The sequence below is a fragment of the Falco naumanni genome, chromosome 8 (assembly GCF_017639655.2).
Source record: "Falco naumanni isolate bFalNau1 chromosome 8, bFalNau1.pat, whole genome shotgun sequence".
NCBI classification, from domain to species: domain Eukaryota; kingdom Metazoa; phylum Chordata; class Aves; order Falconiformes; family Falconidae; genus Falco; species Falco naumanni.
In genome coordinates this window covers 56,147,095-56,172,160 of record NC_054061.1, presented here as the reverse complement: position 1 = coordinate 56,172,160, position 25,066 = coordinate 56,147,095, and the positions used below count along the sequence as shown (strand labels likewise).

The window sequence follows — 25,066 nt, the reverse complement described above, 5'->3', positions numbered from 1 at the left end:
CTATTTTGGTAAAATAACTGTCAGAGAAAGTGTCAGTGAGATTCAACATAAGTCGTAATTGCCGTGTTAAATAGAACTCTTTCCCTTTTCCTTTTGACTTGCGGGAAAACAATTTATAGAAGCTTGTCAGGCTTATTCATCTTTTACCTATGCATGTTTCTAGCCAGTTATTTAGATTAGTTTGAAAAAAAAATCCAGTCTGAAGGACAAGGGAATTCTCAATAAATGCTCCTGACTTTAGTCCTTGTGGTTGAATCTAGTGGACAGATTGCAATCAGCACAAACTTAGCTATTTATTCTGAGTAGTCTGTTATATGTAGCAGTTTTAGCTAAAAATACGTATTTCTGTGAAATGTGTAGGTGCTTCTAAATGAACAGTAATGATAAACTGTGTTGTTATCCTGACAATATCTAAATGGAAGACTGGTAACATTACATTTTTACTGCAGCTAAATTTATAATTCTGCATCTCATAATTTTTGTTGTCTTTTGTATCTTCTTTGTTATTTTTTAATAACTATGGGTTTTTTTCCTATGTAGGGTGATGTAGCAGCTGTTGACCAGCTGCTGAAAAATGGGGCAGATCCCAATGTCAAAGATAATGCTGGCTGGACACCACTTGTGAGTGTTGAAGACTTTTCTGGTGTTATTTCACTTCTAATCAAATTTCATTTCAGCTCTCCTTTGCCATTTTTTAGCTCCCTTTACACACATTTAGGTGGCAAAGGATTATGTGAAGTGACGATAAACAAGTTTAAAAGAATTTATGAGCAACTACTGACCTGCCCAAATCCAACACTGCTGCTGGGGCAGGGCATGCTGACGCATCAGCCTGTGAGTCTGCAAATGCAGAAAATATAACTATGGTAGCTAGAAAATTATCAATTGCAGACAATGTGATATATTTTATGGTTCTAAATGTCACCAATGTTTTTTACCATTTTGGAAATACATCAAGTTGTTGAATGAAAATTACTCGAATTACAGAAAATAAATAAAAGGTTCTTTTCAACCATGACTTCTTCCTCTCCTGAAGAATACTCTTGACAGAGCGTAATCTGGGAGGCTTTATTCCCTGTAGTCCAATTTGCACACAATTGGCCTTTGTTCAGTTCATTTCTGTGCTTTTTATTAGTGCTAGGTTCCAAGGTTAATTCATGTCAGGAATGTAATGCAGTATCCTTGCATTGTCTTCCCCAATTGTCTTAACTGAGAAGTGTTTGAAAATTAATTTGGCTGGTGTGACAGGAGTCCTTCCTCTGAATTCTGTTTCACTTGAGTTTCTGCTCTTACACGTTTACCCAACTAGCACGAGGCATGTAATCATGGGCACAAAGAAGTGGTGGAGCTGTTGCTACAATACAAGGCGTTGGTGAATACTACAGGGTATCAGAATGATTCACCGCTTCACGATGCTGCCAAGAATGGGCATGTGAGCATTGTTGAGCTCCTGCTCTTGCATGGTGCTTCTCGTGATGCAATGTAAGTAGATGTGGAATGTTATTTTAACTGTGGTATTAACTACAGCTACAACTTCCAGGGTGTATGTTAAGTAAATGTGACGCAAAGCTACTAATAAATGTGATTTATCTGAAGTGAGGGGGTGGGTGTTAAATGTATACTTTGCTATACTTACATCCTACTTTTCCAGGTAGGTGTTGCCTTTCCATTTGGCTTTGTCCTAAGCTTTTCTGAGGATGTGTAAGTCATAGATAGCTGGAGTATTGGAGATTGTACTAGGAAAGTAACAAAATATGCTTACCCTATTCTTACCCTTTCCTGTTGGGATCTTGTTATAGCTACTGTCAGACCTAAGATGCTGAGCTAGATGAGTTTTGAACTGCTACAGCTGTTTTCTGTCTCTTTACTTTTTACTACTTTACTTCCTAGCAGAAGGTGTTTTGGTCCCATCTCTTCTGCCTTCACAAATGACATAGATACAGGCTGAAGTTTGGGGAGTGTTTTTTGTTTAATTATTTTTTTCCTTTCTGGACTAAAGCACTAATTCTTGATACACTGTTTAATTAAAAAAATAAAAAAAGCTTAGAAATATTTTCAGCTTCATCTTCTATACAGTTACACCTCCTGAAGATTTTGGCATTTGTGTATAGGAGGTGCTAAAGAATCTGTTAGTCTGTTAATAACCCTGCAAGCTATTAGTATTTCAGACACCAAATGTGGTTTTAGGTGTAGTATCGCTGTTGTGCCAGGGCCTGGGTGTGTAAAATTTGACTCCAATGCATGTTGTCAGTAGGTGTGTGTATACAGTAACACGATAGGATGAAGTCTTGCATGACATGAATTTCCTTGCCAGCCACATACAGAAGCATAAACAAGTTCAGCTTAATCACTTCAGCTTTCAGTATTTGCTCTTGAAGCTTACAGAATTAAGGTACTATGTAGAAAAGCATAGGGTTTTCAAAAACAGTCCTAGTCTTGAATATGCCGGAGTTTTTTTTTTTAAAATCAAAACAACAAAACAAACCTACAACTTTAGCATGAAAAAGTAAAACAAGGATCAATTGTTCATCTTCACTTTGTTCTTGAACAACAAAGACCAGCTCATCACACCTTGAAAAGCTGACAGCTTCAGAAACTAATTTTCAAGCCACTTGAATATCAGGAACTGGTTGTGTGACACTTATCACTTGTCTGTCTGGTATTTGAAAGCGTAGCACAGCCAACAGCTTGATGCAAGGTTTTGACAGGACTGGTAGATTTGCACAGCCAAGACTCCAAATGCCAGCAGCAGACGCTTCAGGTCTCTTATTAGCCTTAGCTGCATGTGTTCGTGCAAACTGAGATGAAGCTGAAGCTCTTTCAGCTCATTCTACATGAGCAAACATGACTTTCTATTGAAACAGAAGCTTTTTAATCATGGAAGGAGAGATTTATGTAAACCTTAAATTCTGTCTTGGCTTTTCACCGAACACAGGTAATGTTCAGTTGTATATTAAAACAATGTGATTAGGGTATGTCACAACTCTGCAGCTAGCTCCCCCTTGCAGTATTCTAACCCACTTCTAAGTATGTTACTGACTTAATTTCAAAGGTACTTGGAATCTCTACTGCATGGTGTTAAATACATATACTTTTTTTATTACTATTATTTTGACTTAAAATCTTTTGGGGAACAAATTTAGCTGCCTCTAATCTTTGTTTCATTTGTCTGGCAAAAGGAACCACAGGTGCTCTGGCAAAAATCTAGTCCTGTATGTCCCCCCTGGAAAATTTGAGGTTTCAAAAATTTCTGTAGACTCTCTGGCTGAAATGCTACTGTGCATGTTACTATTGCATTGATGATGGAGAGGGGTTGGGTTTTGTTTGTGCTTTCCCCTATTTTTACAGAGAGCATTAGAGATGCAGAGAAGGGGATGTATAGGTAAAGTGTTCAGGCTAGAATAATAAGACTTTACTGACATCTTCCAAATGCTACCAAGAAACAATAGAAACAAGAACAGTATGTCAGTGTCTTCTGAGAATGTTCTCTGTCTTCCTTGCATCCTGTGCCCAGCTAGCTTCCAGCAATGAATTGTGCCGTGATCTTCCCCTGAATCATGGCTTTGCAGGTCTTAGAGGGTCTTTTTCTGCCGCTGCCTCTGGTAGTTGTAGTTCTAATTAAACAGTGGTTGGATTTGCCTATGTAAGTGGGTTTGAACCTTCTTTAGTGTAGAAGGTTTAAATTACTTTTTTTTTCTAGTGGGTGCAGGTACCCTTATAATGAAGTCACTTTTTTTCCTAGATCCCAGAGACCTGCAGACACAGCAGGCGAGAACAGGGTAGTCACTTAAGATCGTGCAATTATAGTTCTTTTCCATATGACTAGTTATAATTGGCCTCTTTTGTACTTAATGCAGGATCTGCTCACCTTCACGTTGTTACTTTAGCATCTTTAAAGTAGAAATTGAGCACTGAACTTGCATCTCAAAGATTTATTTTCTTTAGGAATATACATGAGTGCCTTAACTTTAGAGGTATGCAGTATGTGAGCTAAGACTATACCAAACCATTTTTGCCAAGCTGATAAATTTGGCTAATCTTAGTTTTCTCTTTTTTTGGGTATATAAAACTTCCTAGTCCTTTTGTGGGCTCTTCAGGCTCTCACTGAACTAACTTTCAGCCCAGGAGAGGGTCCTCTTTATCCTAGCATAGCAAGATGATTCTTTGGTACCTCATGGGAGTGGGGAGGAAAGATTGATGAGTTCACTGTGGTTACTTAAAGTCTTTTCTTTTAGCTAAGCTAAGTAAAATGCGAACGTGATAAATGTATTCAAATGTTACTTGGGATGCTATGAAATATATAGCATGAAACCTCACAAAAGTGACTGATGTCTTGCAGCTGTTTTGACAGGAGAATTAACTCAGTTTTGTATCTTAATGTCCCTTGTGTGCTGGGGAGTTAATCTACTGGAATAAAAACAGAGCTTGTGTTGAATAGTCTGCTTAGAGCAGTAGTTTTGAAATTTAGCGTGATACTCAATTTTGCAAGATGAAATATTTTTTTTAAAGATGTGCCATCTTTACTGACTGCAGGCCCAAAGGCAGGTAAGATCCACTGGTCTGTAGAGGGAGGTAGGATATGTCTGGGAGCAAATACAGCCGCTTTCTAAGGGATCTCAATTCATGAGGTGGACAGGGATTAGCATAACCCTAGCCATCAGAGAGCTGAGACTTTGCAGTTTCAGATTTAGATCATCAGGTTCACAGACCCATCAAATATGCCTCATTCCAAGTGAGTCTTTCAGGCTAGTTTTTTTCTCCATGCATGTTAGTGCATAGTGCATTCAGAAGTAACTGTATGTAATATGAAGCAACGACATGTATTTTGGACCAAATGAATACAGGTGGGAACTACCTCTTTTGCCAGAAAGCAATCCTTGGATTTCAGTATTCCTTGGCAAAACCCAAAATTTTGCCAATCTGTAAGATTTAATAGTTGTGGCACTTCTTGTCATTTGAAGTTTTCAGTGACTGAGAAAGATATGAACTACAAATGAAAAATATTATATGGACCAGTGGACCTATTAATTGTCCTGTTGGTCTAGTTAATTTCTTAAGTTAATCTCCTACACATAGCTAATTTTTGTTTTATAGCTTTTTTCAAGTGCTCACTCTCTTGAATTGTCTTTTTTTCCTTGCTTCACAGCAAGCTAAGTGATTTGAAAAATTAGATCTGTGCATTTGCAATTTCACAGTACTTCCTAAATGCTTTCATCAAATGGGCTATCTTTCCAGTTTTTCATGCACAATAAGTTTAGCATTAGTAAAAATTGTTTTGTTGCCCCATTTTTTTAGATATTAGTTGGTTTTGAGTAGTTTTGAGTCTGATTCTGAACCGGCCTGTGGGAATGCTTAGGGATAGACTGTGGTCCTCTGTTTCGAAGAGCATAGTGGCAAAAACTGTTAGAACCTGTGGTTAATTCCAGGAGGTATTAGACCCATGACACTGTCATAATTTTGTCTGCTTTTATAAGTGAAGAAAGTGCAGGATGTTGCTGTCTTAAGTGCAAGACAGTATGCTTAACTTCCTGCTGACAGTAGGTTAATTAAAACCCTGGCCTTGTTTGGATATCTAAGATGGTCTTTCTGGCTACACAGACTAAATTTTCTTTCTTCTGTCAGGTTCAAGAAAGATTTCTGCTTACCATAGTCTCAAAATACAAGTGCTGACTTCCACATGCAAATTGGTAGTTACACTACTGCACTAGCACCTGGTTGTGAGATTTCCATTCAAAACTGAACTCTTTTGTGGGGTGGGGTAAAACTTGATTTATGCTCAGCTGTGGAACAGGAAGTAAGCTGCTCCATTTTGATACCAGAAGTTAAAACTCCTGATTACAAAGTAGTATATAGTCGTCATTAGCTTGTATCGGAAGCTGCGCAAGTTTGTGGCTTTGAAAGAATAGGCAGGGATGTGTCTCCCTATTTATCTTCTCCTCTGGACACTTACTTCCTGAAAGTTTAATGACACATTTAGAAGGTAGCTGTTAAGTTTCTTTTTGACTACAGCAGTTAGTTCTGTTGTCTTCATGCTGAAGACTTCAACGGTGTTGCACCATAAACTGAATCTCATTTCTAAAGGTTTTCATAAGCAATTATTTTGATGTCAGTCCTTAAGATATCATCTGTCATCTCATGTAAAGTCATAGCAGATTACATTGAGTTGCTCTTCATTGGGCTCATCTTTGTTCTCAGCACAGTCATCCTGCTCTTTGATTGGAGTTTGTTCTAGCCGTAATAGCCCTCTACCGACTATTCAGTACCTTGATGACTGACTAATAGGAGATTGCTTGTATCAAAGGATACATCTGACTCTTGAATGTTTAAAACAGCTTGCAAAAAGCCCACTCTCATTCTGGTAGAAAGAAGTATGCCTTAAAGACCTTGTATTTTAGCTCAAGCACCAGAGACACTTACTTCTCTCTTGTAGAAACAATTGTGTCTTCCTTCTGTAAAGCAGTCATGTGCATTGGACCCATTTTAACAAACCCAGACCTATAGAGTAAGAGCACACAAACAGTTATAGACTTTTTTTTTAAATGCTGTATGTGTGTGTTAGAGTGGACTTAATGTGCATGTCTCCCTTATTTGGTTTTTTTTTTTTTTGCGAATGGGGTCAAAATAATTTCTTACTCTGAATAAGGCGGATGATTTCTGTTGTTCAGCTTAGCTGAATAAAGACAGATTTGAGCCCACATTTTTGCCAAAACCTTCTGTTTCCCATTCCTGTACCTTAGTGATGCCCTTGTGGCTGCATAGATCTGGTCCTTGATCCCTGATCATAGGGTTAAAAATAATATACATTCCTAATATGTTAAAAACTGTTCCCCTAATAACTGCTCTGAGAAGTGTACCCGCCCAGTGGAGACTGGGCAAGGCATGATCTTTCTGATCATGCTTACTTACTTTTTGGATGGTTAGTGGGTGCTAACTAAAAAGAACAAATCTGCTTTTAGCCCTTGTTCTTTGAAAGGGATGTGTAAATTACAATAATATCATACTCAAGACCCGTTGTTAGAATGTGTTCCATGTGTTAGGTTTTATTTTGTGAACCCTCTTTTCTCCTGTTTCAGCTACTTTTTCCTCGCTTTCCTTAAGCTCAAGCTGCTTTGTTGCAAATAGTCAAAACTCTTAAAGCCATCCCTTGGGCTGGTGTTCCTTTTATCAGACTTCAGCTCCCAAGTTTGTTATGATTTACTTCAGCTACAGCACCTTAACATCCTGTGAATAGCCATTCAATCAATGCTGCATAATGATGGGACAGCATTTTGCAATACACTGGTAAAAAGTGACTGAAATTATCTTAATATAGAAAAAAAATTAAGTCAATACAGAGGGAGTAGCTGGAGCTTTTATTTGTACAGTTTAATTGGCAAAAAATGTTCTTTATTTAACTGTGGTGGCCTATATATTTATCTATGGTAAACATTCATGATGTTTTTTTCAGTAGTCAAGGATCTTACTGTGACTTGGAAGGGGGAAACACTCCCAAACTTCTGCTATCAATATGCAGTGATTTCTTCCCCCTGTTTAGTTCACAGTAAAAGGTCAGCCATCTAGTCGAAAGGTGATTTTTCCTGTATGTGCTAATATATATATTCTTTCCCCTGCCCCGCTGCCCGATACATTTTTCAAAGGAGCTCTATCCTGCAGCTGTTTGAGTCAAATATGGCCCTTATTTCAGGAAAGGGCAAGAGCTACCCTGATGATGCATGACAAAGCAGGAACAGCATGACAGTATTTAATGGGTTGCAACTCCCAGGACTGGGCTGAGATTTAACCAATTATAGTCTGCAGAATTTGTATTATGCTAGCTCTCCGCTCATTAGTAACAGAGAAGAGCTTGGAGTTGGTAATATTGTAAAACTAACAACTGTAAAATGCCACCCCAGAATCTTCTCTGTGGGGCTCTGAGGATTGTTGTTTTCCCAAGAGGCTATTTGGTGAGCAGTGCTCAGTCAGTAGCATAGAAAGGTGCTAAGGTCAGACGCGTCTTTCAGCTTTGCACTGGCCAAAGCCTCCTGGTTAAGTCTGAGTGAAGACTTAATGATGTGAGCTTCTCTTTGGGCTGGATTGGGTTATGGCCTTATGTGGAATTCCCTGTAAAGCTTCCTAGATTCGTACTCTGCACAGAAATGTGTGGCAAACTAAGAGACGGCACTTTGAAGATGAGGAGGTTTTTGACCTCTTTAAATGTTTCATTGTTTGATGACTAAGCTTGCTGGATTTCAGATACTGAGTCAGGGCTTTGTTCTCGGTGACAAGCTTCCCCTTCATAACGAGCTCTTATTATGCCTTTTGAGAGCCAGAGCTACGTGATGTGGGGAGAAGAGGATTGGCTGGAATGGCCATTATTCTTGCAAAGGGCAAAGCAAGCAGAATATTTCCCAAGAGTACTGGCAGAGGATCGTGTTTGTTAATGGCAATTATACCTGTTCTGCGGTTTCAAGCTTTCCTGCACACGCTACTGTCCTGCAGCTGCAAAGCTGTGTGAGGAAGTGATAGAAGCCATGGCTGTGCCTGCTGTTGTGTTTATAGCAAATCGTGTCTGTCTGAGTAACGCTGAAAGAATGAGGGAGGAAATGGGTCTCGAAGCATATCTAATAACTATGAGGTGCCACATAGGATGAATAGTGTTCAACAAAATTGGCAAACCAACTAGAATCTGAATGAATTGGCTATAATGTGTTCTGTGGAACAGCACGCTGAGGGAAAATGAGATGTGTACTCAAATTTTGGAAGTGCGAGGGAGCCACTGTTCCCAAGTAGGAAGCAGACAGCTTTTCCCATAAAAGCATAACCACATCAGGTTCTGATGTTTAACACAGTATGTCATGTCTTTTATGGCAAATGGGTAAGCCAAAAATAAGTTTCTTGGTAATATGACTGCAATGAAGGATTAAAGCTGAAATTTCTGGGTCTTGTGAAGGATATCAACGTGCGTCTTGAAACAGTTTAACAAGGATTCTGTTTATTTAACTGAACATTCTGCTCTGAACATCCCTTACTCCTCAGCTGAATGCAGCAGCTTGTAATTCGGTATCCATCTGTCTTGGATGCAGTTCTTACTTGAAGCTTTGTGGTTTTTAGCTGAAATTACATATTAATAAGAAAGTGGGAGGGAAAGCTACCCAGCTAATGTGCCCAGTTAGTTAAGAATCAAGTCACATTTTATTTACTTAAACCCATCTGTGCTTGTTTTGCCAGTAATATATTTGGTCTACGGCCTGTGGACTATGCAGAAAGTGAAAAGATGAAGTCTGTGCTAATGTTACCAGTGAAAAATGAATCATTTTCACTTAAGCAGCCCTCTGAGGTAAGTGTGTGTTGGTTTTGTTTTGCTTATTAAAAAACTAGTTCATCCTGTAAGTATTGAAGGCTTGAACCAAAGTACAGTACATCACCTGCCTTTACAGGGAGATTTAAAATAGGCTGGGAAACTTAACTTGCACAATATTTCTAGAATATATGTGGGACGCTTAAAAGCTATGATATTCTGTGTTATAGCTTTATCTGGGAAAACAAAGGATGTTTCTTGTAATGTGCTTTTATTATAGGAGAATAAATGCTGTGTTATTCTTGAAGTATTGTTGATTGAACTTTGCTATTGTTGTTGGTTTTTCTGCATATTTAAATTTGCTCTACTTGCCAAACTGGCTGAAAGCAGCAGCAGTTTTTGCTCCAAGTGCTTCTTGTGTGCCTTTAAAAGACTGCTCCAGTATCATCCTGTGTCCAATAATGAAGATACCACCAGCTCAGCAGCTGAAAACAGTTTTTGGATGATTGTTCTGGGGTTTTTGGTTTTCCCCTCTTCTTCCCAAAGACTTCTCAGAACTTGTGACCAAAATCAGGTTAATTCAGACTTGGAAAGTTACTGCATTATGAAATGCTTTGTGCTTCCTAATGAATGATGACTAAACTGACCTAGCTTATACAAGCAGTTCTGGTCTACTCCAGGGTATACAGCCTGTTATGATCCATTCTCATTGAGGTAATATGATACCCATTGGCCAAAAGTAAACTATTGCAGCTAAACTAGCAAGGATATGACTCTTCCTCCTACCTGTAGCAAATGTAAGATGCAGCTCTTCTGTTGTAAACAAAACACTTGGTATTTGCATTTGCTTTGGGGATGAGTGTGTGCCAATGGATGCCACCAGCTCATGTGGATGACTCCATCCAAAGCCTGAGGCTTTAGGGTAACTGAGTCTTAAAGGTATGTCTGTACTATGGAATCTGGGAATACTTACAAAGACCCAGGAGCTGAAATACCACATCCTTGTTAGCATAAATCTTGCACAAGCAGCTCCTCTTACTTTTTTTTTGTAGTATCTGCATAAAAAAAATGCAGCATTCATTACTTTACAGGGCAGTGTATTAGGGACTCTTTAGTAAAAGTAAATGCAGGTATTAATTATGTAGGTTACCCAACATATTAGTAGCTTATCTGTTGGTAATACTTCACTACAAGAAGGAGGCTTTACTGCTTTGTTGGAAATCCTTTCCTCCTTCAACACTGCAGTCAGTCAGGCTGTTTACACAGAGTTCAACCAGCTATATGCGTGCACACCAGTGCCTATAAAAAAAGGCAAAGAAGAAGAAAAAATGAGGCACAAGTACCTCTGTCAAGCTTTTTTTCCCTTGAGAGCTAGTTTGTTATATAGAGTTTTATCTATGGACCCTGTCCACTAAGCTTGCCATGAACTGTTTTTCAAAATGTTTATTCTTAGTAAATGAAGCTGTCAAACAAGTTAGCTGTTTCTTCATGCTTTCTAAGCATTCAGCTTATTGTAGGATTTTCTGTTTATGCAGGCACTGAGCCCCAGCCAGCCAAGGGATGGACCTCTTGGTATATTGGGGAGCAATCTTAGTTCAGAGCAACAGAAACTGCTGAACAAACTAACAACAGTTCTGAAGGCTCAAAGGTGTAATGAATTTAATAGCAGAGGTATGTAGTCTTGTTGAAATGTCTCTGTCCAAATATAAGTAACTACAGTTCTGCATTTTAAGATACCAGCTGCAACAGGGTTTTTTATCATTGCTAGTAAGTGCAATTTCTGAAATCATTGAATTATAGCTGTAGTAGAATGGTGGTGTGTTCCATGTAAGCACATAAAAAGCCTGCCTGGTTACTGAGGCAGGAGACTTCCGGTGGAGCCACAGCTCAACAGTATATTATCTGTTGTTTAAAAATCCCTAAGTTCTCCTCAAAGACCTCTTCTCTCTACACCTTTACTAACTTTAAGGTGTCTGCTCACATGAGACATCCTGTAAGGTTTATATCTTTCAGAAGTGAATCTTAGGCAGAGGTGCCTTTAGAAAGACCATGTCATTGACTAGAAGTTGACGAAGTTCTTCTCGCATGTAGTCTTCCTCATTCTTCATTAAGATGATGGAGCCAAATTATGGCACCAGGGTGGCAGCTGGGAGTTTGTTCCCTTTTGAGGAGGGGAACATTGTCTTAATCCCCTCTATTAGTTTTTCTTTGGAGTGCTGCTTTTCCTGCTTGTGAAAGAAATGCTAAGGTAATTTTCTTACAATCTTTCACATTCTGATTACTACTCCAGAATAGTGAGTTGAGTTTTGTTAGCTTTGTGTTAAAGCAGTGAGATCCCATAGTAAGATTCCTGTTAGTTATATTAACTTTAAAAGGATTGGGGGAAAAAAAATAGTCCCATAAACCAGAGCCGCCTCTGAAGATTTAAGTGTTAGCTTAGAAACTATAAAAACGTGACTTCCCTTTTTCACAGCTACTGTGTTGAAACCCACCAAATTTCTAATAGTGCTTCTACTTACATCTTAGTCTCAAAAATCACATACTTGTGCTGGCAAGAGTGGTTAATAAATTACTGTAGTCTGTTTATTCTTTAAATGGTGATTGATTGCTTCTTAGCCAGGCATGGTTCTGATTTTATGTGCTTTTAGTTCTACTGATGTAATCTTTCTCCTAGTAACTCATCTTGTTATCCCTGATGTTCCGATGCCAAGTACTTTCAAGTGTATGATGGCTGTTCTGACTGGATGTTGGGTCCTCAGGTTTGAATGTAAGTATTAAATAGATGGGATTCTTCAGGCTTTTTAACCAGAAATTGTAAATGAGGTACCAGAGAAAACTTTCTTTTTCAGCAACTGTCCTAATATCAAAACTAGCTTAACATAAAGTGTGAGTGTTTTGTTTATTAATCTCCTGAGTGACAAGAGATGTAATTAAATACAACTACTCTTTCCTTGGCAAATGTGTGCATTTCATTATTAGATGTATGGCATAGGTCATACCCTAAGTATCAGTGGGGAGTGAATTTATTCATTGCTACATTAAGAATGATTTGGAAGATTATGGAAAATACCCTGGGAAGAGGAGGGAGGAATTTATTAAAATCTTGAATTTCATATAAGCAGCTTCCATTGAAATTGACAGGAAGCTTTTGCTTGCTTGATGTACGTGATCAAGGCCTGTAAGAAGGTGAGGTGTTGCCTATTTACATATAGGCTGAGATCTGTTGAAACTTCTACCCACAGTTAGGCTGTCAGCTGATCGTAACCCCTGTTTGTACTTTCCACTGAAGTTCTCTGTTGAGAAAATTGATAGGCTTTATGCAATCACAGGCTCGGGCAGATCAAATGTATATGTAACTTTTGATGCCTGTTTATGTACATGCAAGCCCTGCAGACTGGAGTGCTCTTCAACCTGAATAGTAACCTCCAAGAAAAGATGACTTGCATGGTGTCTCCTTAGCATGCAAGTAGTTCTGATGTCAGAGTCACACAGAATGGTCAGGGTTGAAGGGACCTCTGGAGATCACCCAGTCCAGCCCCCTGCTAAAGCAGGTTCTCCTAGAGCAGGTTGCAGAGTCATGTCAAGCTGGATTTTAAATGTCTCCAGGGAAGGAGACCCCACAACGTCTCTGGGCAGCCTGTCCCAGTGCTCTGTCATCCTCAAGGTAAAGTATTTCTCCCTCATTCGGAAGGAACTTGTTGTGTTTCAGTGTTTGCCTGTCGTTGTTGTGCATGTCATCTGTCATGCAATCTGTAATTAGTTTTTATACAGTGTGCTTTTTTGTACAGCTGTTCTGTGGACTAACACCCCAAACTCTGCTTTTTATTCTTTCTTTCCAATACATTTCTTAGTATCTGCTTTCACAGTAGTTGTAAAAGCTATCTTCTTCCCCTTGACCTTTATGACTAAGTCCTATTAGCTAATAAGTACACTACAAATAAGTTAATTGTCCATGGAAAACTCACAGACAAATTTCATTCCAGTTTTCTACTGTGTAACTAAACATCAGAATATAGGATTCTTTAATGGTCTAAATTTTCCAGTCACTAATGTTTATGAAGGCACTGCTTAAAGCTTCAAAAGCTGCATACTAATTTTTCAAATAAAGTATGTCATCAGACTCTTTGAATATGGGACTTCTTTTTCTGATGTGTTCATTTGCCTTGCAGATAGTCAGTGGGTTTGTTCCATGCTTTTTTTTAAAGGGTATGTTGAATTCATGTCCCCTCAGAAATGTTTTCTGCAATGCCTACAGTGGCATCCAATTGTAGACTTTATAAGCATTTGCAAAAGGAAAAGGTTGTGTTGTCTTTGTATGGTGATCCTTACAAATAGGAGTAGCTTCTTGTTGAATATGTAACATGGCAAAACGCTGTTTATGCCTAAGAAGCAGATGGATTTAGTAACCTCCAGACACTTTCCTGACGAAGTAGAAGGGAGATGGTTTCCTGTTTGGAGGTAGGGATGCAGCAAGAAACTCGGAAAGCTTAAAGGCGACGTTTGAGTTGTGTAATTGGAAAGGGTGTGTTCATGTGCTCTGGAACAATACCCTGACTGAATAATCTGTTTCTGTGGTGAATCACTTTGCAGGTTCTTGGCTTCGCTCAGTTCAGGAGGTCTGCATACCTTCTATCGTACATGCTAGGGTGATTTTCCTTTATTTCATTTTATCTTCTTGCTAGTCAGATGCTTAGAAAACTTCAGCTGAGTGGTAGGGAGACTTAATTAGTGAGACCTGAATTTAAGTCTTTGTGGAAGAACTTTTATATTTAGATGTGATTGGAAAAAAAATAGTGCGGGGGCTATTCAGGGAATATTTACATATTTTTTTTATTTGCAGCAGAGTTTTATTTTGTCAGTACTGATTGGTACAATCCTGACTGCTAATGTTCCCAGCTTAGTAAGCAACATACCACTTAAAAGCGAGTGATTCTCCTCCCTAGTGGGAAATGTTAGTAATAACTCATGGGGGTCTGATGCAGCTAAGTGCCTATAATTAACAGCACCACTCCATCTGTTCCTACCAGTCTGTTATTAGTCTTCTTCAGAGTCATTACAAGTTAAACATTGTTATAACAAATAATGGGACTCCTGCTGATGAAACATTTGTCTAGGAAAAAGAGGTCTTTGCTTTTCTTTTCCATAACTTCTCTTTTTATTTATCATGGCTTTCTGACTTCTATTTGGATATGTTTCCTTAAATGTGATGCAAATAAACTTTCAAAACTATGTGCTCATTCTGGCTCACTTCTGTCAGTGCCAATGCAAATAAATTGGAGTTGCTTATAGTTCAGTGCTCTGAACTGTTCACTTAAAGTAAATTCATGTTCAAAAACTTCCCTGAAATATCTGAAAAAACAAAGCTCAGTGCAGCATTTTAATGAAATGCTGACTATGCATAAGTGATTATTAGAGGGTTTTTTTACTACAAGGTAAGCTGCATTTGACTGTTATTTCTAAACTTATATTTATAGTCTACACAATTACACAACTTCTTAAAAAATTGCATGCTTGCAAAAACCAGTATTTCATTTGAGGGTGGATTTCTGATGTTAACTCTTCTGTTATAGCAGGCTTTCAAGCAGTGTTTCTCTAATAAAAAGCAATTTCCTTCTCTTGTATAATTCGACAGTGCTTCTGTTTACATGTATCTACGCACAGATATAGTATCCATTAGTATCAGTAGAGAGGTAATGTGGAATTTTCCAGCAGTTTGAGCTAAATGTAAGGCCTCTAGGTATCAGAGAGCCAAGATTTAAATATGTATCTCTAGTTTTGGGGTTCCCTTTTGTCTTCAGGTAGAAGATTAGGATGAAAGGATGTCACTACTGAGCAATATTAGATCTTCACAGAAGAAAAATTTCCACTTGCAGTTCCATATTTTCCACATATAATACGCTGTCAGCAATATATCAGCTTTCAAAGCTGCACAGAATTCAACTGAGACCCTGTTGTCACTGTGCTCCTTGCCCTTGGCCATATCTTTGATTGGTTTCATTATTTTATTGCCTTCATTATTTCTGGGATGGTAATAGGGCACAAAGTAGCATATCATTATCCTTCTGCAAGTAGGCTGAGACAAAGTATCACTGTATTTCCTTTATGCTTTTTGTAGAGCGTAGAATAGAGTAATTAAAACCAGCAGAAGTCTTTAATAGCTTTTCAGCTTGTTTTTTTCTTAAACTGATTGTCATCTGTTAAAGCAGGGAATGAAAAATTATCTTGGTAACGATACACATTGGAACAAAGTCATGTCAGGCTTTGCAGTGAACTGTCTGGCAGAATTGTAAGCATCTCATTGCTTATTCCTTCATCTGTTCCGCTTACCTGGAGCAGCAGCAATGATTCAGCTCTGATCATTTAAAGAATGTGAAACCCCCTGCTTTTCCTTTGAGGACTCGGAACAACTGGGAGTTGACTGGAAGAGCTAGGGGATTGCACAACCAACATTTGAAAGCAAAAATACCTTTCTGAATTTCTTGGAGCAACATGTCTATCCTTGTTTAGGCTATTAAACAAAAGAATTGTAAAGCTGTTTGAGCTGACTGCATTTCAGGCTGGACTGTCTCTTCCATGCATAAACATCTTTTAGATAACAGGCTGATACTTGGCAGAGCCCTTCCTCCTTAAAACAGCTCAAAACTTTTGATCACTAGTATTTCATGCTTGTTTTGCAGTTGGAGACTTATTTCAACTGCCTCCTATAAAAGGACTCACAGCTCTGTGGGAGGTGGTAGAAATATCTCATGTGCATACGCATAGTCTGGTTGTATTGGGTATACAGCTGAGGGGAGTGTTTCGCTTCAACAGGGCCTGAACTTGTGCGCTCCCACAGTGTCTGCACCTTCTGGAAAGAAGCAGGGAAACAGTTTTACTTCAAGGTTGGCACAGATTTAGACTGTGAAGCTGCTGGGTTTTGTAGAGAAAATGAGGGCGAGAATGTCTTAAACGTGGTGTTTGCAGAGCTAGGAAGTGGGTGGCTTGAAATAAGGACTAGAGGAAAAGGAAATTGTTTCCACTGCTCCCTCTGTTCTGTGTCATCCAGATACTAGATCTTTCATATTTAGAGAGTCCTTTTGCTCTAATTCACTTTTGGTTTGAAGAAAACATTGCCCTAAGGTACCTCATTGTAAAGAAAAGGATGGGAAATCCTATCTCATACATTTAAAAGCATGTGATGGTATTCAGAGGATGGGCACTCCCAGTGGAATTTAACCTGACCTCTGCACCTTGGGAATGGCTACCTCCAGTCACTTTGATCAGTCTAGAAAGCAGCTGTGGCAAATCCTGCTTTCTTAAAGAAGACAGGACACTTGAGGGTTTAAGTGAAGTAATGATTTTCATATTAATGCTCCTAGCTTCTCGGAATTGATGTTCAAGGACTTCCGAAGCATCTGCGCCATCATGTTTAATAAATATCACCTGGATTAACTTGTTAACTACCTTTCTTAAGCAGATTAACTTTAGCCTCTGCAGCATCTTGTGTCATTTCAAAGTGTTGGACAAATGGTCTGCTATTGTTTCACCAAATGAGATCTCTACATCCCTCCATGAAAATCTGTGGTTCTAAAGTTACTTTATAAGCATATAAGAGACTATAAAAATTCTGTGTGCTGTATCAAAGGCCAGTGATGCTGTTGATGAAAGCAAATTCAAGCTAGCCATGCCAAATTCCCCCAAGGTTTTGTCTCAGTCTGGATTTCTTTGTTTTCTGGGAAAGTAATCCCATCAAACTTTGCTCAATGTGCATGTATGTCTTAAAACCTAGTGTAGACTGAACTGAGGAAGTTTCAGTTGCGATCTCTACTAGATATTGGATGTGAAGTACTTTATCATCTTTGTTGCCATTGTGTATTTCTAAATTACTTTTAGCTGTTCTAAGAGATTTTTTGGGACTAACCCCTGCTCTTTGCTTTATTAATGCAAATCCAACAAAACTCCATTAAGGCCAATTGAGTTACTGAGAGCTACCCCTGGGTATCTGTGGGTGATTACAACTTGTTCTTGGCAACCAGTTCTTTTTGTACTTCATCCTCTTTAAATTGTTTTTGCTGATGCAGTTAGTTTCATTATAAACTAATAAGACTTACATGAATAAGGATTATAGGGCTCTGATCTTAAATTTTGCAAACAATAATCTCTTTTATTTCCAGTACTAGTAGCTACAGTTGTATCAAAGGTCAATTAATGACACCATTAGAGCGGGCACCCTTTTAACCTGCTTGCTCCTTATATGCTGGAAGGTGAGAAGGTAGGGGCAGCTATTCAGTGAGGTAATAAGGATCAGTGTAAGTAGTGATGCTTTACTGATCTTGCTAATGAGGAAAAAAAAAAAATGAGCAGTATTCTCCTTGCCAAATGTGGTGGCATCAAGCTAAAATGTGGTTGTATTAAGCTGAAACCTTTTTCTGCGATATTTTCTAGGGACTTTAATACAGGCTTGTGTTTTGCTACAATTTGATGCAAATGATCTTGTTTGTATCTACAGGCTGCAAGTGTGAAATCATCTATTTAAGAGGCCTTTAAACTTCTAATGTTCTGTATTTCTAGGGAAGAACTTTGCGTGACCCCTCTGCACGTGCAGTCTTGTCCCGGTGTGGTTTTCTGTCACGCAAGCTTTATTAATGAGTGCTTTCACACTAGAACTGGGCATTGCAAAACAGCTCTGGTCCCTGTGAAATGGAAAAATGCCATTTGCCTTGGTACAAGTCTTAGCCTTTTGCAGGTAATTGATCCAACTACTGTGATTAAACTAGAGGGCCATTAAAGCGTAGTTGCAATAATCACCCTCTTCTCTTTTGGGAAGAGAACATGTTCAATGAATAAACTTGATCAACCTCAAACCTAGAAGGTCCACAGCTTTTACTGGCAATAGTATCAATGAATAAATCAAGATTGGCTGAGATCCTGAGTAAGTTGAATGGTCTTATTTTGTTTTAGAACAGACTAGATTTTTAGTCAAGCTCACCTGTTAAGAATGCACAGACTGCGAATGTGGGAAGAAAACCAGTGTAACCCTGATCTGTACCCTTTCCTAAAACTACAGCTGTCCTTTCAAAAGTATATTTACTTTCCTCTCCACTTTCGGAGAGCTTCTTTAAGAGCTTCTTATGAGATTCAGTCCTGTTCTGAAATTTTTTTTTGCTTAAGTACTGAAGCTGTCCATCTCAATTTCAGAAGGGAGGTGACATAGTATTGATGGTGTCCTAATCACTTTTTAATTAGTATAATAGCTAGTCTTTATTTAGACCATTCATTTGACCAGCATTTTGGCATCAAGTTTTCACCGGCGTTTTTTCAATAGTGTTGAACTGTATCTGTAATCTCTGGAGTTCTAGGAATCAATTTAAGATGGCTTCTGTTTTGAAGTCAGAGGGGTGCTATACCTCTGACTTATATAGGAGTGCTATAGGGTCAACAGAGCTTCTGGAAATATCCCTGTAAAAGTAGCGAAATGATACAGCTTTGAGTACAGTATGGAATTTTATTTCCTTTTATATGTTCTCTTAATCAGGATGACACTTGGTTGGATGGAGAGACTATTAAAAGGGAACTGTCATTATCCAGCCACTTACATGTCAGCAGCTTTAAAATTAACAATGCCTACTCAAGAAAAAGGCCTAGGATTTACTGAGTGGACTCAGTTTAACACTTAGTTTTCACAGAGAATAAAATCCATAGCTGGGGGGGTAGTAAGGTGGGTGGAGTTAGAAGGGTCTACAGTAGGCTTTAATCTTCTATTTGTATCCCTACTCCTAAGTGTGAAATTGAGTAGGTTTTTTAGCACAAGGGCATATTATGGTGGCTGTGCCATCTCTTAGAAGAATGATAAAGCTTGTACATACCCCGTGCTTCCAGGTGACACTGTATATGCAACCAAAGCTGATGATGCTGTCTTTGGGAACCTCACTTAGATGCCTCACTGCATCTGAAAATGCTAATGCAAAATTAGTGATCTAGAAGCATATGACTTGACATGAAATGTTGTGTGGAGAGGGGGGGGAAAAGAAGGGCAAATAGGAACCCTTTGTTTAGACAAGTGCATAATGAGTTAGGTAGAAAGGCAACTTGAGCCCTCTGTCAATTTATGTCAAATTTGAGAACGGGGTATATTTCCCTATTTTCTTTCTCTCTGATTTCTTTTTTTATTATGGTATGTGAATACTTTCATTCTCTAATACAAAATCTTTCTAGTATGCAGGAGTCGCTGAAGAGAAACGAGCAACTTGGGAAGAAGAAATCAGTCTGAAGTTCCAGTTTGTAGTTAAAGGATATACTGGTGTCTATCACTTAAATTATTTTAGCTTTCTTCTATTTAAGAAGCCTTCCTTCATGGATAGATATTCCTTGACTGTTCACCTTAGGGTTGTAAGCACCTTCCTCAAACACTGGTTGCTAACTGTGTCAGTTCTCTGAATATATAGCTAGACCATGTTTCTGATGACCAAGGACATGTTGTTTGCCTCATTTCCTTGTGCCTAAGGCTCTCCCTCCACTGTTACCCTGTCTGTGTTGTCTCTTTCCAAGTGATACTCTGGTTGTGCTGTTGTTGGTAAGATTGCCGTGAAGTGTGTTGAAGTCTGAAACACCACTTCTGAGCTTGAGGATTCCAGTAACTTACTTTCCTCTCTTGCTACCTGCACATAGACAAAGTGTTAGATCAGACTGCTTGAAATGTCCCTGAGCACAGTGGTTGCAAAAAGCATTTGTTCTTCTCTATCAAATATGACAAGATGCGTGAATCGGAACAAGTTCTGCTTCTACATCTTACATGAAAATTATGTTCAGAGAATGTACTATTTTTCCATTACCAAAAACCAGTCTGTTGTTCCATGAAGGGCTGTGTGTGTGTGTAAGGCCTAACAGTGTGCCTTTTAACATACTTACATTAAGGAAAACACCTGGGCACCGCAAACTTATGTTCGATGCTTTTTATGCTATCTGGAATACATAGCTTTTGTGCCACAAATCTGTCAAGATACAGAACTGTTCTGATTCTAGCTGTTTGAGAAAAGTTAAAATTAAGAATACTGATCACACAGGCACTGGCTAGACAAATTGTCTATTTACATATTTCCAGTTTTTCAAGGAAACAAACGTTTATCTTGTGGTTCTTTATATAAAGACATGTCTCTTGCCCTCTGGGAGGATTGTCATTATGTGTGACAAGGAACTCTGAGGCACACAGATTCCTTGGAGGACTTGGCTGTGTGAAATGGACACACAGATGTATGCAAAACAGATGTAACCAATTTTGTGTTTTCTAACAGACAATCCACTAACATTCATTACTTTCATGACTGACTTGTTGGGGTTTTTTTTTCAGGCAAGTAGCAGTACAAAAAGACATTGTAGTCTTTTGTATTCATTCAAGTTTTTATTACTTTCATATCACATTCGCTTCATTTACTGATGCTGGCACTGGATGCTCAATTTGTGAGTACTTGTATGAAAACCTCAGCTCTGTAGTGAAAGTCCTTGAAATTGAGCTTTTGGTGGCAGGTTGAAATAAAACACGCTCTTAATGGATGGATAGTTCTGTTCTTAAGACTAGATGAGACTGTTTTTTCATTATTCTAAGTGGCACCTATTAACATCTGTATTTTTGGAAGGAAACAATAGCCATATAAGTTGGAGGCAAACTGACACAGGAATTCTTGTTCAGTTGTGATGATTACAAAAGAAAAAAACCCCACACTTTTAGATTTATGAGTTATGAGTACTCTGAAAATAAGTTATCAGTATTCATTGCTGTTATCAATAATGAACATGTAAGTTGCTTTTCCAGAAAATGACTAGGTTGCCCTTCTAGTTCATGTTAATTTTCCTTGAAGGAATCGGCAAGCGCAAATAATCAATCTGATATATGCACATGGCAGGAGGTATTTGCCATAGTATTCAGCCAGCTGTGGTTTTCTGTATAGGTTTATTTTTTTTATGTAAGTACACTAGAGGACTTCTAGTAACTAAAATATGAATTCCCATTGCATTTTGTGAGTTTGTATGAACTGGTAGTAAATTACCAACAGCTGGCTTTCAAGACCTCTCTAGATATTCCTGTCTATTGGCTACTTGTTGCTATGGTATCTTCTTCTTCTCTTCATAGTCTTGGACTTTCTTCCTTTTTTAGGATCAACCCATGACATTTTACTTCTGATTTTGTTCGGTTTGCATTTTTTTAGATACTGTGGTTTTCATATTTGTACAGTAGAAATAAGTTGCCTGAATAAGAAGCACTGTGCAAGGAGTGAAGTACTACTTTAGAAGTTACAACCTTGACAACATTGTAAATCCTCATGGAACAGTTCTCAAAATCAGCTTTGCAAACTTTCTTGGGTAATTTTTGAGTGCAATGTATGTGCAGGCAAAATGTTCCATCCTTGAATGGATGACCACAGCAATTTCTCTTTCCAAAGTGAGGTCAGGTGGTACGTTTAACTGATATTAGTGATACATTAGCATCAGTGCAGTCTGTATTAGAAAAAATAACTAGCCTTAAAACAAGGTAAAAACATGTTGACTCTGAAAGACAATCTCATTATGCAGCGGTGGTAAGAAAAATGCATGCCGCTGTTAAACCCTAGCATAAATCTTCAGTTTGTGCTGATCTTGGAGACCTTGAAATCCCATCTGATTTGTTATTTGAGGCCGTAGCTGTTCAGAAACAGCTTGGTGCTTGCTTTGTAATTGCTCTTTATCAGGCAATTGCTTCCATTTCATAACTGTGGAGCTGGTTCTACATGCTCACTTTAAGCTTCTAAATGATCAGCAATTTGACATTTGACATTAAGTGGTTGACCTTTGGTGGGTAAGAGGGAAAGCTAGTAATTCCTGGTGTTTGCTGCACTGACTTTAGTGTGGTATTACTTCACCTGACTTGCATCTTCAACCACTCTTGTAAATTTTTTCAAGTTTAAAAGCAAATCGCTAAAGCATGCAAGCCTTGACGCCATGTGGATGCGATGTTTTGCATTAAGGGTGATCCTTTAATCTTAGTGCAACTCTTTAGTCACTAAAATGACATGCAAGCCTCTATTACAACATGGGGTCTCTAATTCTTGCCTGCCTTATTGCGTTTTTTGTAGGGGTGCGAGCCTGTCTCCAAACCACAGTTCGAGAACAAGAAGAGAAGTATGAAATCCAAGGTGGCCCACAAAGAGGCCGGCTCAACAGAGAACAGCTGGTAGGTTTTATTGCTTGAGACACATTATCTTAATGACCTTTGGTTCATGCATTTTTGCCCTTTGCCACATGTGCAGGTGCAGTAATGTAAAATTATAATGTGGTCTTGTACGGAAATTTGATTATGTGCAAGGTGATCAAAAGAACTGCGAACACCCATAAAGCTGTCATTTTTCTCTATTAGTGGTTATGTTGCTATAACCTTGTCAAAGGAAACGCTGTATTACATTCATGGAAGAAGCTATATGGGACAGGAAGTGATGCTGCTTTGGCCTTCCCTGCTCAGCGTTAGAACCTAGTTGAAATTATCTGAAAGTTGAAAATAAAATGTTTTTATTACTACTTGTTTCTATATAGGGCCACTTTTATATTTAACTGCATTAATTTCTGGTTACTTTCTGGATTACACTGGAGAAGTTCATTAAATGTGTTATAGCAGTAGCTTTAAATATTCCTAGCTCATAGTTCAAACCCTGTTGGCTGGAAAATATTTAAACATAAGCAAGAATTTACTGTGTAAGCAAGGTTTTCTTGATTGTGTGCTTATACTGAGGACCGTAACATGTTAAGTTACTGTTCTAGCTTCTAGTGTGTGTTATTTTAAATTGTATTTCATAGGCACTGATTGTTCCTGTCCCTTCTTTTTTTTTCTCTCGTGTACTCACTTGTGAAGTCCTGTATTTATACATTGTTGTGGTGTTTGTTTTTTCTCCCACTTAGCTGCCTAAGTTGTTTGACGGATGCTACTTCTATTTTTTGGGATCTTTCAACAGTCACCAGAAGAGTGATCTTGTGGAACTGGTCAAAGCAGCAGGAGGACAAATTCTGGTTAGGCAGCCAAAACCGGACAGTGATGTGACACAGACAATCAACACAGTGGCATACCATGCAGAATCTACTTCTGACCAGAGATGTTGCACTCAGTATGTGATCTATGATGCGTCTTCTAAATTCAAGCCGGAGAAAATTCGTCTGGGCAAAGTCTGGATGGCCCCCTCCAGCTGGCTTATAGACTGTGTGATGTCATTTCAGCTCCTGCCTGTAAAATGAATATTGATGCCTCATGAGCAAGGTTTTTAAATGTGGTGAATGTTCAGCAGTTGGAACACTCTGGTGAACACTGGTCTGAAGCTATGATTTATATTTTGCACTTAGGAGTACAGGAGAGCTTTGACTATTCAAATTAGTTACTAAGATCACTGATATACTAGAATAAATTAATTTACAATGGAGGAGAGACATAAATATACTGCATTGACAAATGTGCCTTGGGTTATTTAGAATGCTTTATTTCTGCATTTAACTTAACTGTAATAATCACTGACATCTTTTAAGTAAGGTTTTGCAAAATGAAACCTTTTGTATTCTTGACTTAAACCATACCTTTGTAGGTGATAGAGCATGACCCCATTTATTTTGTGTTTAATATCCATTGAAAGGATCTACTGTATGTGTCAGGATTTCCCAGCCAGGACAGAATTTGTATTTATTTTTAAAGATAAATACAAAAAACCATGCATTTCAACATAGTCATTTCCCTGTGTAGACATCTCTTCTGTCAGATGACGTGATATTTCCTATGACTTCTTACAACTGAATTTTGCAGGGAATTCTTGGCGTGGGTTAAACCTTGTAGAAAGTAGAGTTAACTAATGGCCTGAATTCATTTGAAAGTGAATGATTTTGAAAACACAGTCTTGAAAAATCTTGGTCTAAAATTCCTGAATTATAGCAAGAGTAATGCTTTATTCACTTCTGTCCTCTTCCACACTTGTAAATGTGAGACTTAAATTTTATTCTATTTTCTGAAGTTTTTTAAGCGACAGGATCCTTATTAAATTACTACAATCAAAAATACTTCTGTAAGTATGGATAGCTATCATGGTTATGTTAACAGAAAAAGTATAATGATCACAAAAGAATTATGCCTCACTTTGCACAATTATGCTTAAAATCAGCTGGCTACATTGGAGTAATAATTGATTCCTTCGCATTTGTTACAGTATTTCTCATAATTCGTCGTAAGATGTTGTCAGTATCTTACTTCCTTAGTCTGTGCTCCTACATGGTATCTTGCATCTTTTCTGTTGCCTTAGTTTGTGATTTCATAATTTAAAAATGGTGTCTTGCAATAATACATGGTGCAAATGATGGTTGTGGGCTGAAAGCAAGTTTCTCATGTCTGCTTCTGCTTTGTGTTTGCTTGTAATAAAAAAACTTCTAGTGCCAGTAAGTCTGGAGTATCTTATTACATGAGCTTAGCTGCAGAATGAGTACACAGTCCATATGTATCTTGACAGGTAAATGGAAATGTAAGTACTTTTCTGTGAACTGGACATGGCTGTGAAGATAGCATATCCATCTGCAAGAGCAGCTCTTCTCTTGTAGCCATTGCCATCGGAGATCCTGTGCCAATTTTCAATATGCTCTGTAGAACTCTTCAAAAGATACACTTCAGACGTAACAGCTATAGTTTTCAACAGCATCTACTAGACTTCAGTAGCTGGAGTATCTTGATCTGTCACTTCTACTAGACTGAATCATTGCTTTTTACTAAATGCAGTCCTCAAGTACTTGCATGTCTGTGAGCAAGCAAAAATGCAAGGC

At 38.3% G+C, this 25,066-nt stretch overlaps 1 protein-coding gene across 2 annotated transcripts in view; it reads left to right on the top strand.

The window, feature by feature from the left end:
* The window catches only part of BARD1 (BRCA1 associated RING domain 1), a 44,730-nt gene extending 20,042 nt beyond the window's left edge, over positions 1 to 24,688 (top strand). For both annotated transcript variants that reach the window (XM_040604052.1, XM_040604053.1), the window contains 7 exons: positions 541 to 621; positions 1,310 to 1,482; positions 9,208 to 9,316; positions 10,813 to 10,948; positions 11,952 to 12,044; positions 22,363 to 22,460; positions 23,180 to 24,688. In XM_040604052.1, the coding sequence (XP_040459986.1) occupies positions 541 to 621; positions 1,310 to 1,482; positions 9,208 to 9,316; positions 10,813 to 10,948; positions 11,952 to 12,044; positions 22,363 to 22,460; positions 23,180 to 23,509 (1,020 nt within the window). In that variant the 3' untranslated portion in view covers positions 23,510 to 24,688. The remainder of the gene's footprint in view (positions 1 to 540; positions 622 to 1,309; positions 1,483 to 9,207; positions 9,317 to 10,812; positions 10,949 to 11,951; positions 12,045 to 22,362; positions 22,461 to 23,179) is intronic.
* Positions 24,689 to 25,066: the final 378 nt, after the last annotated feature.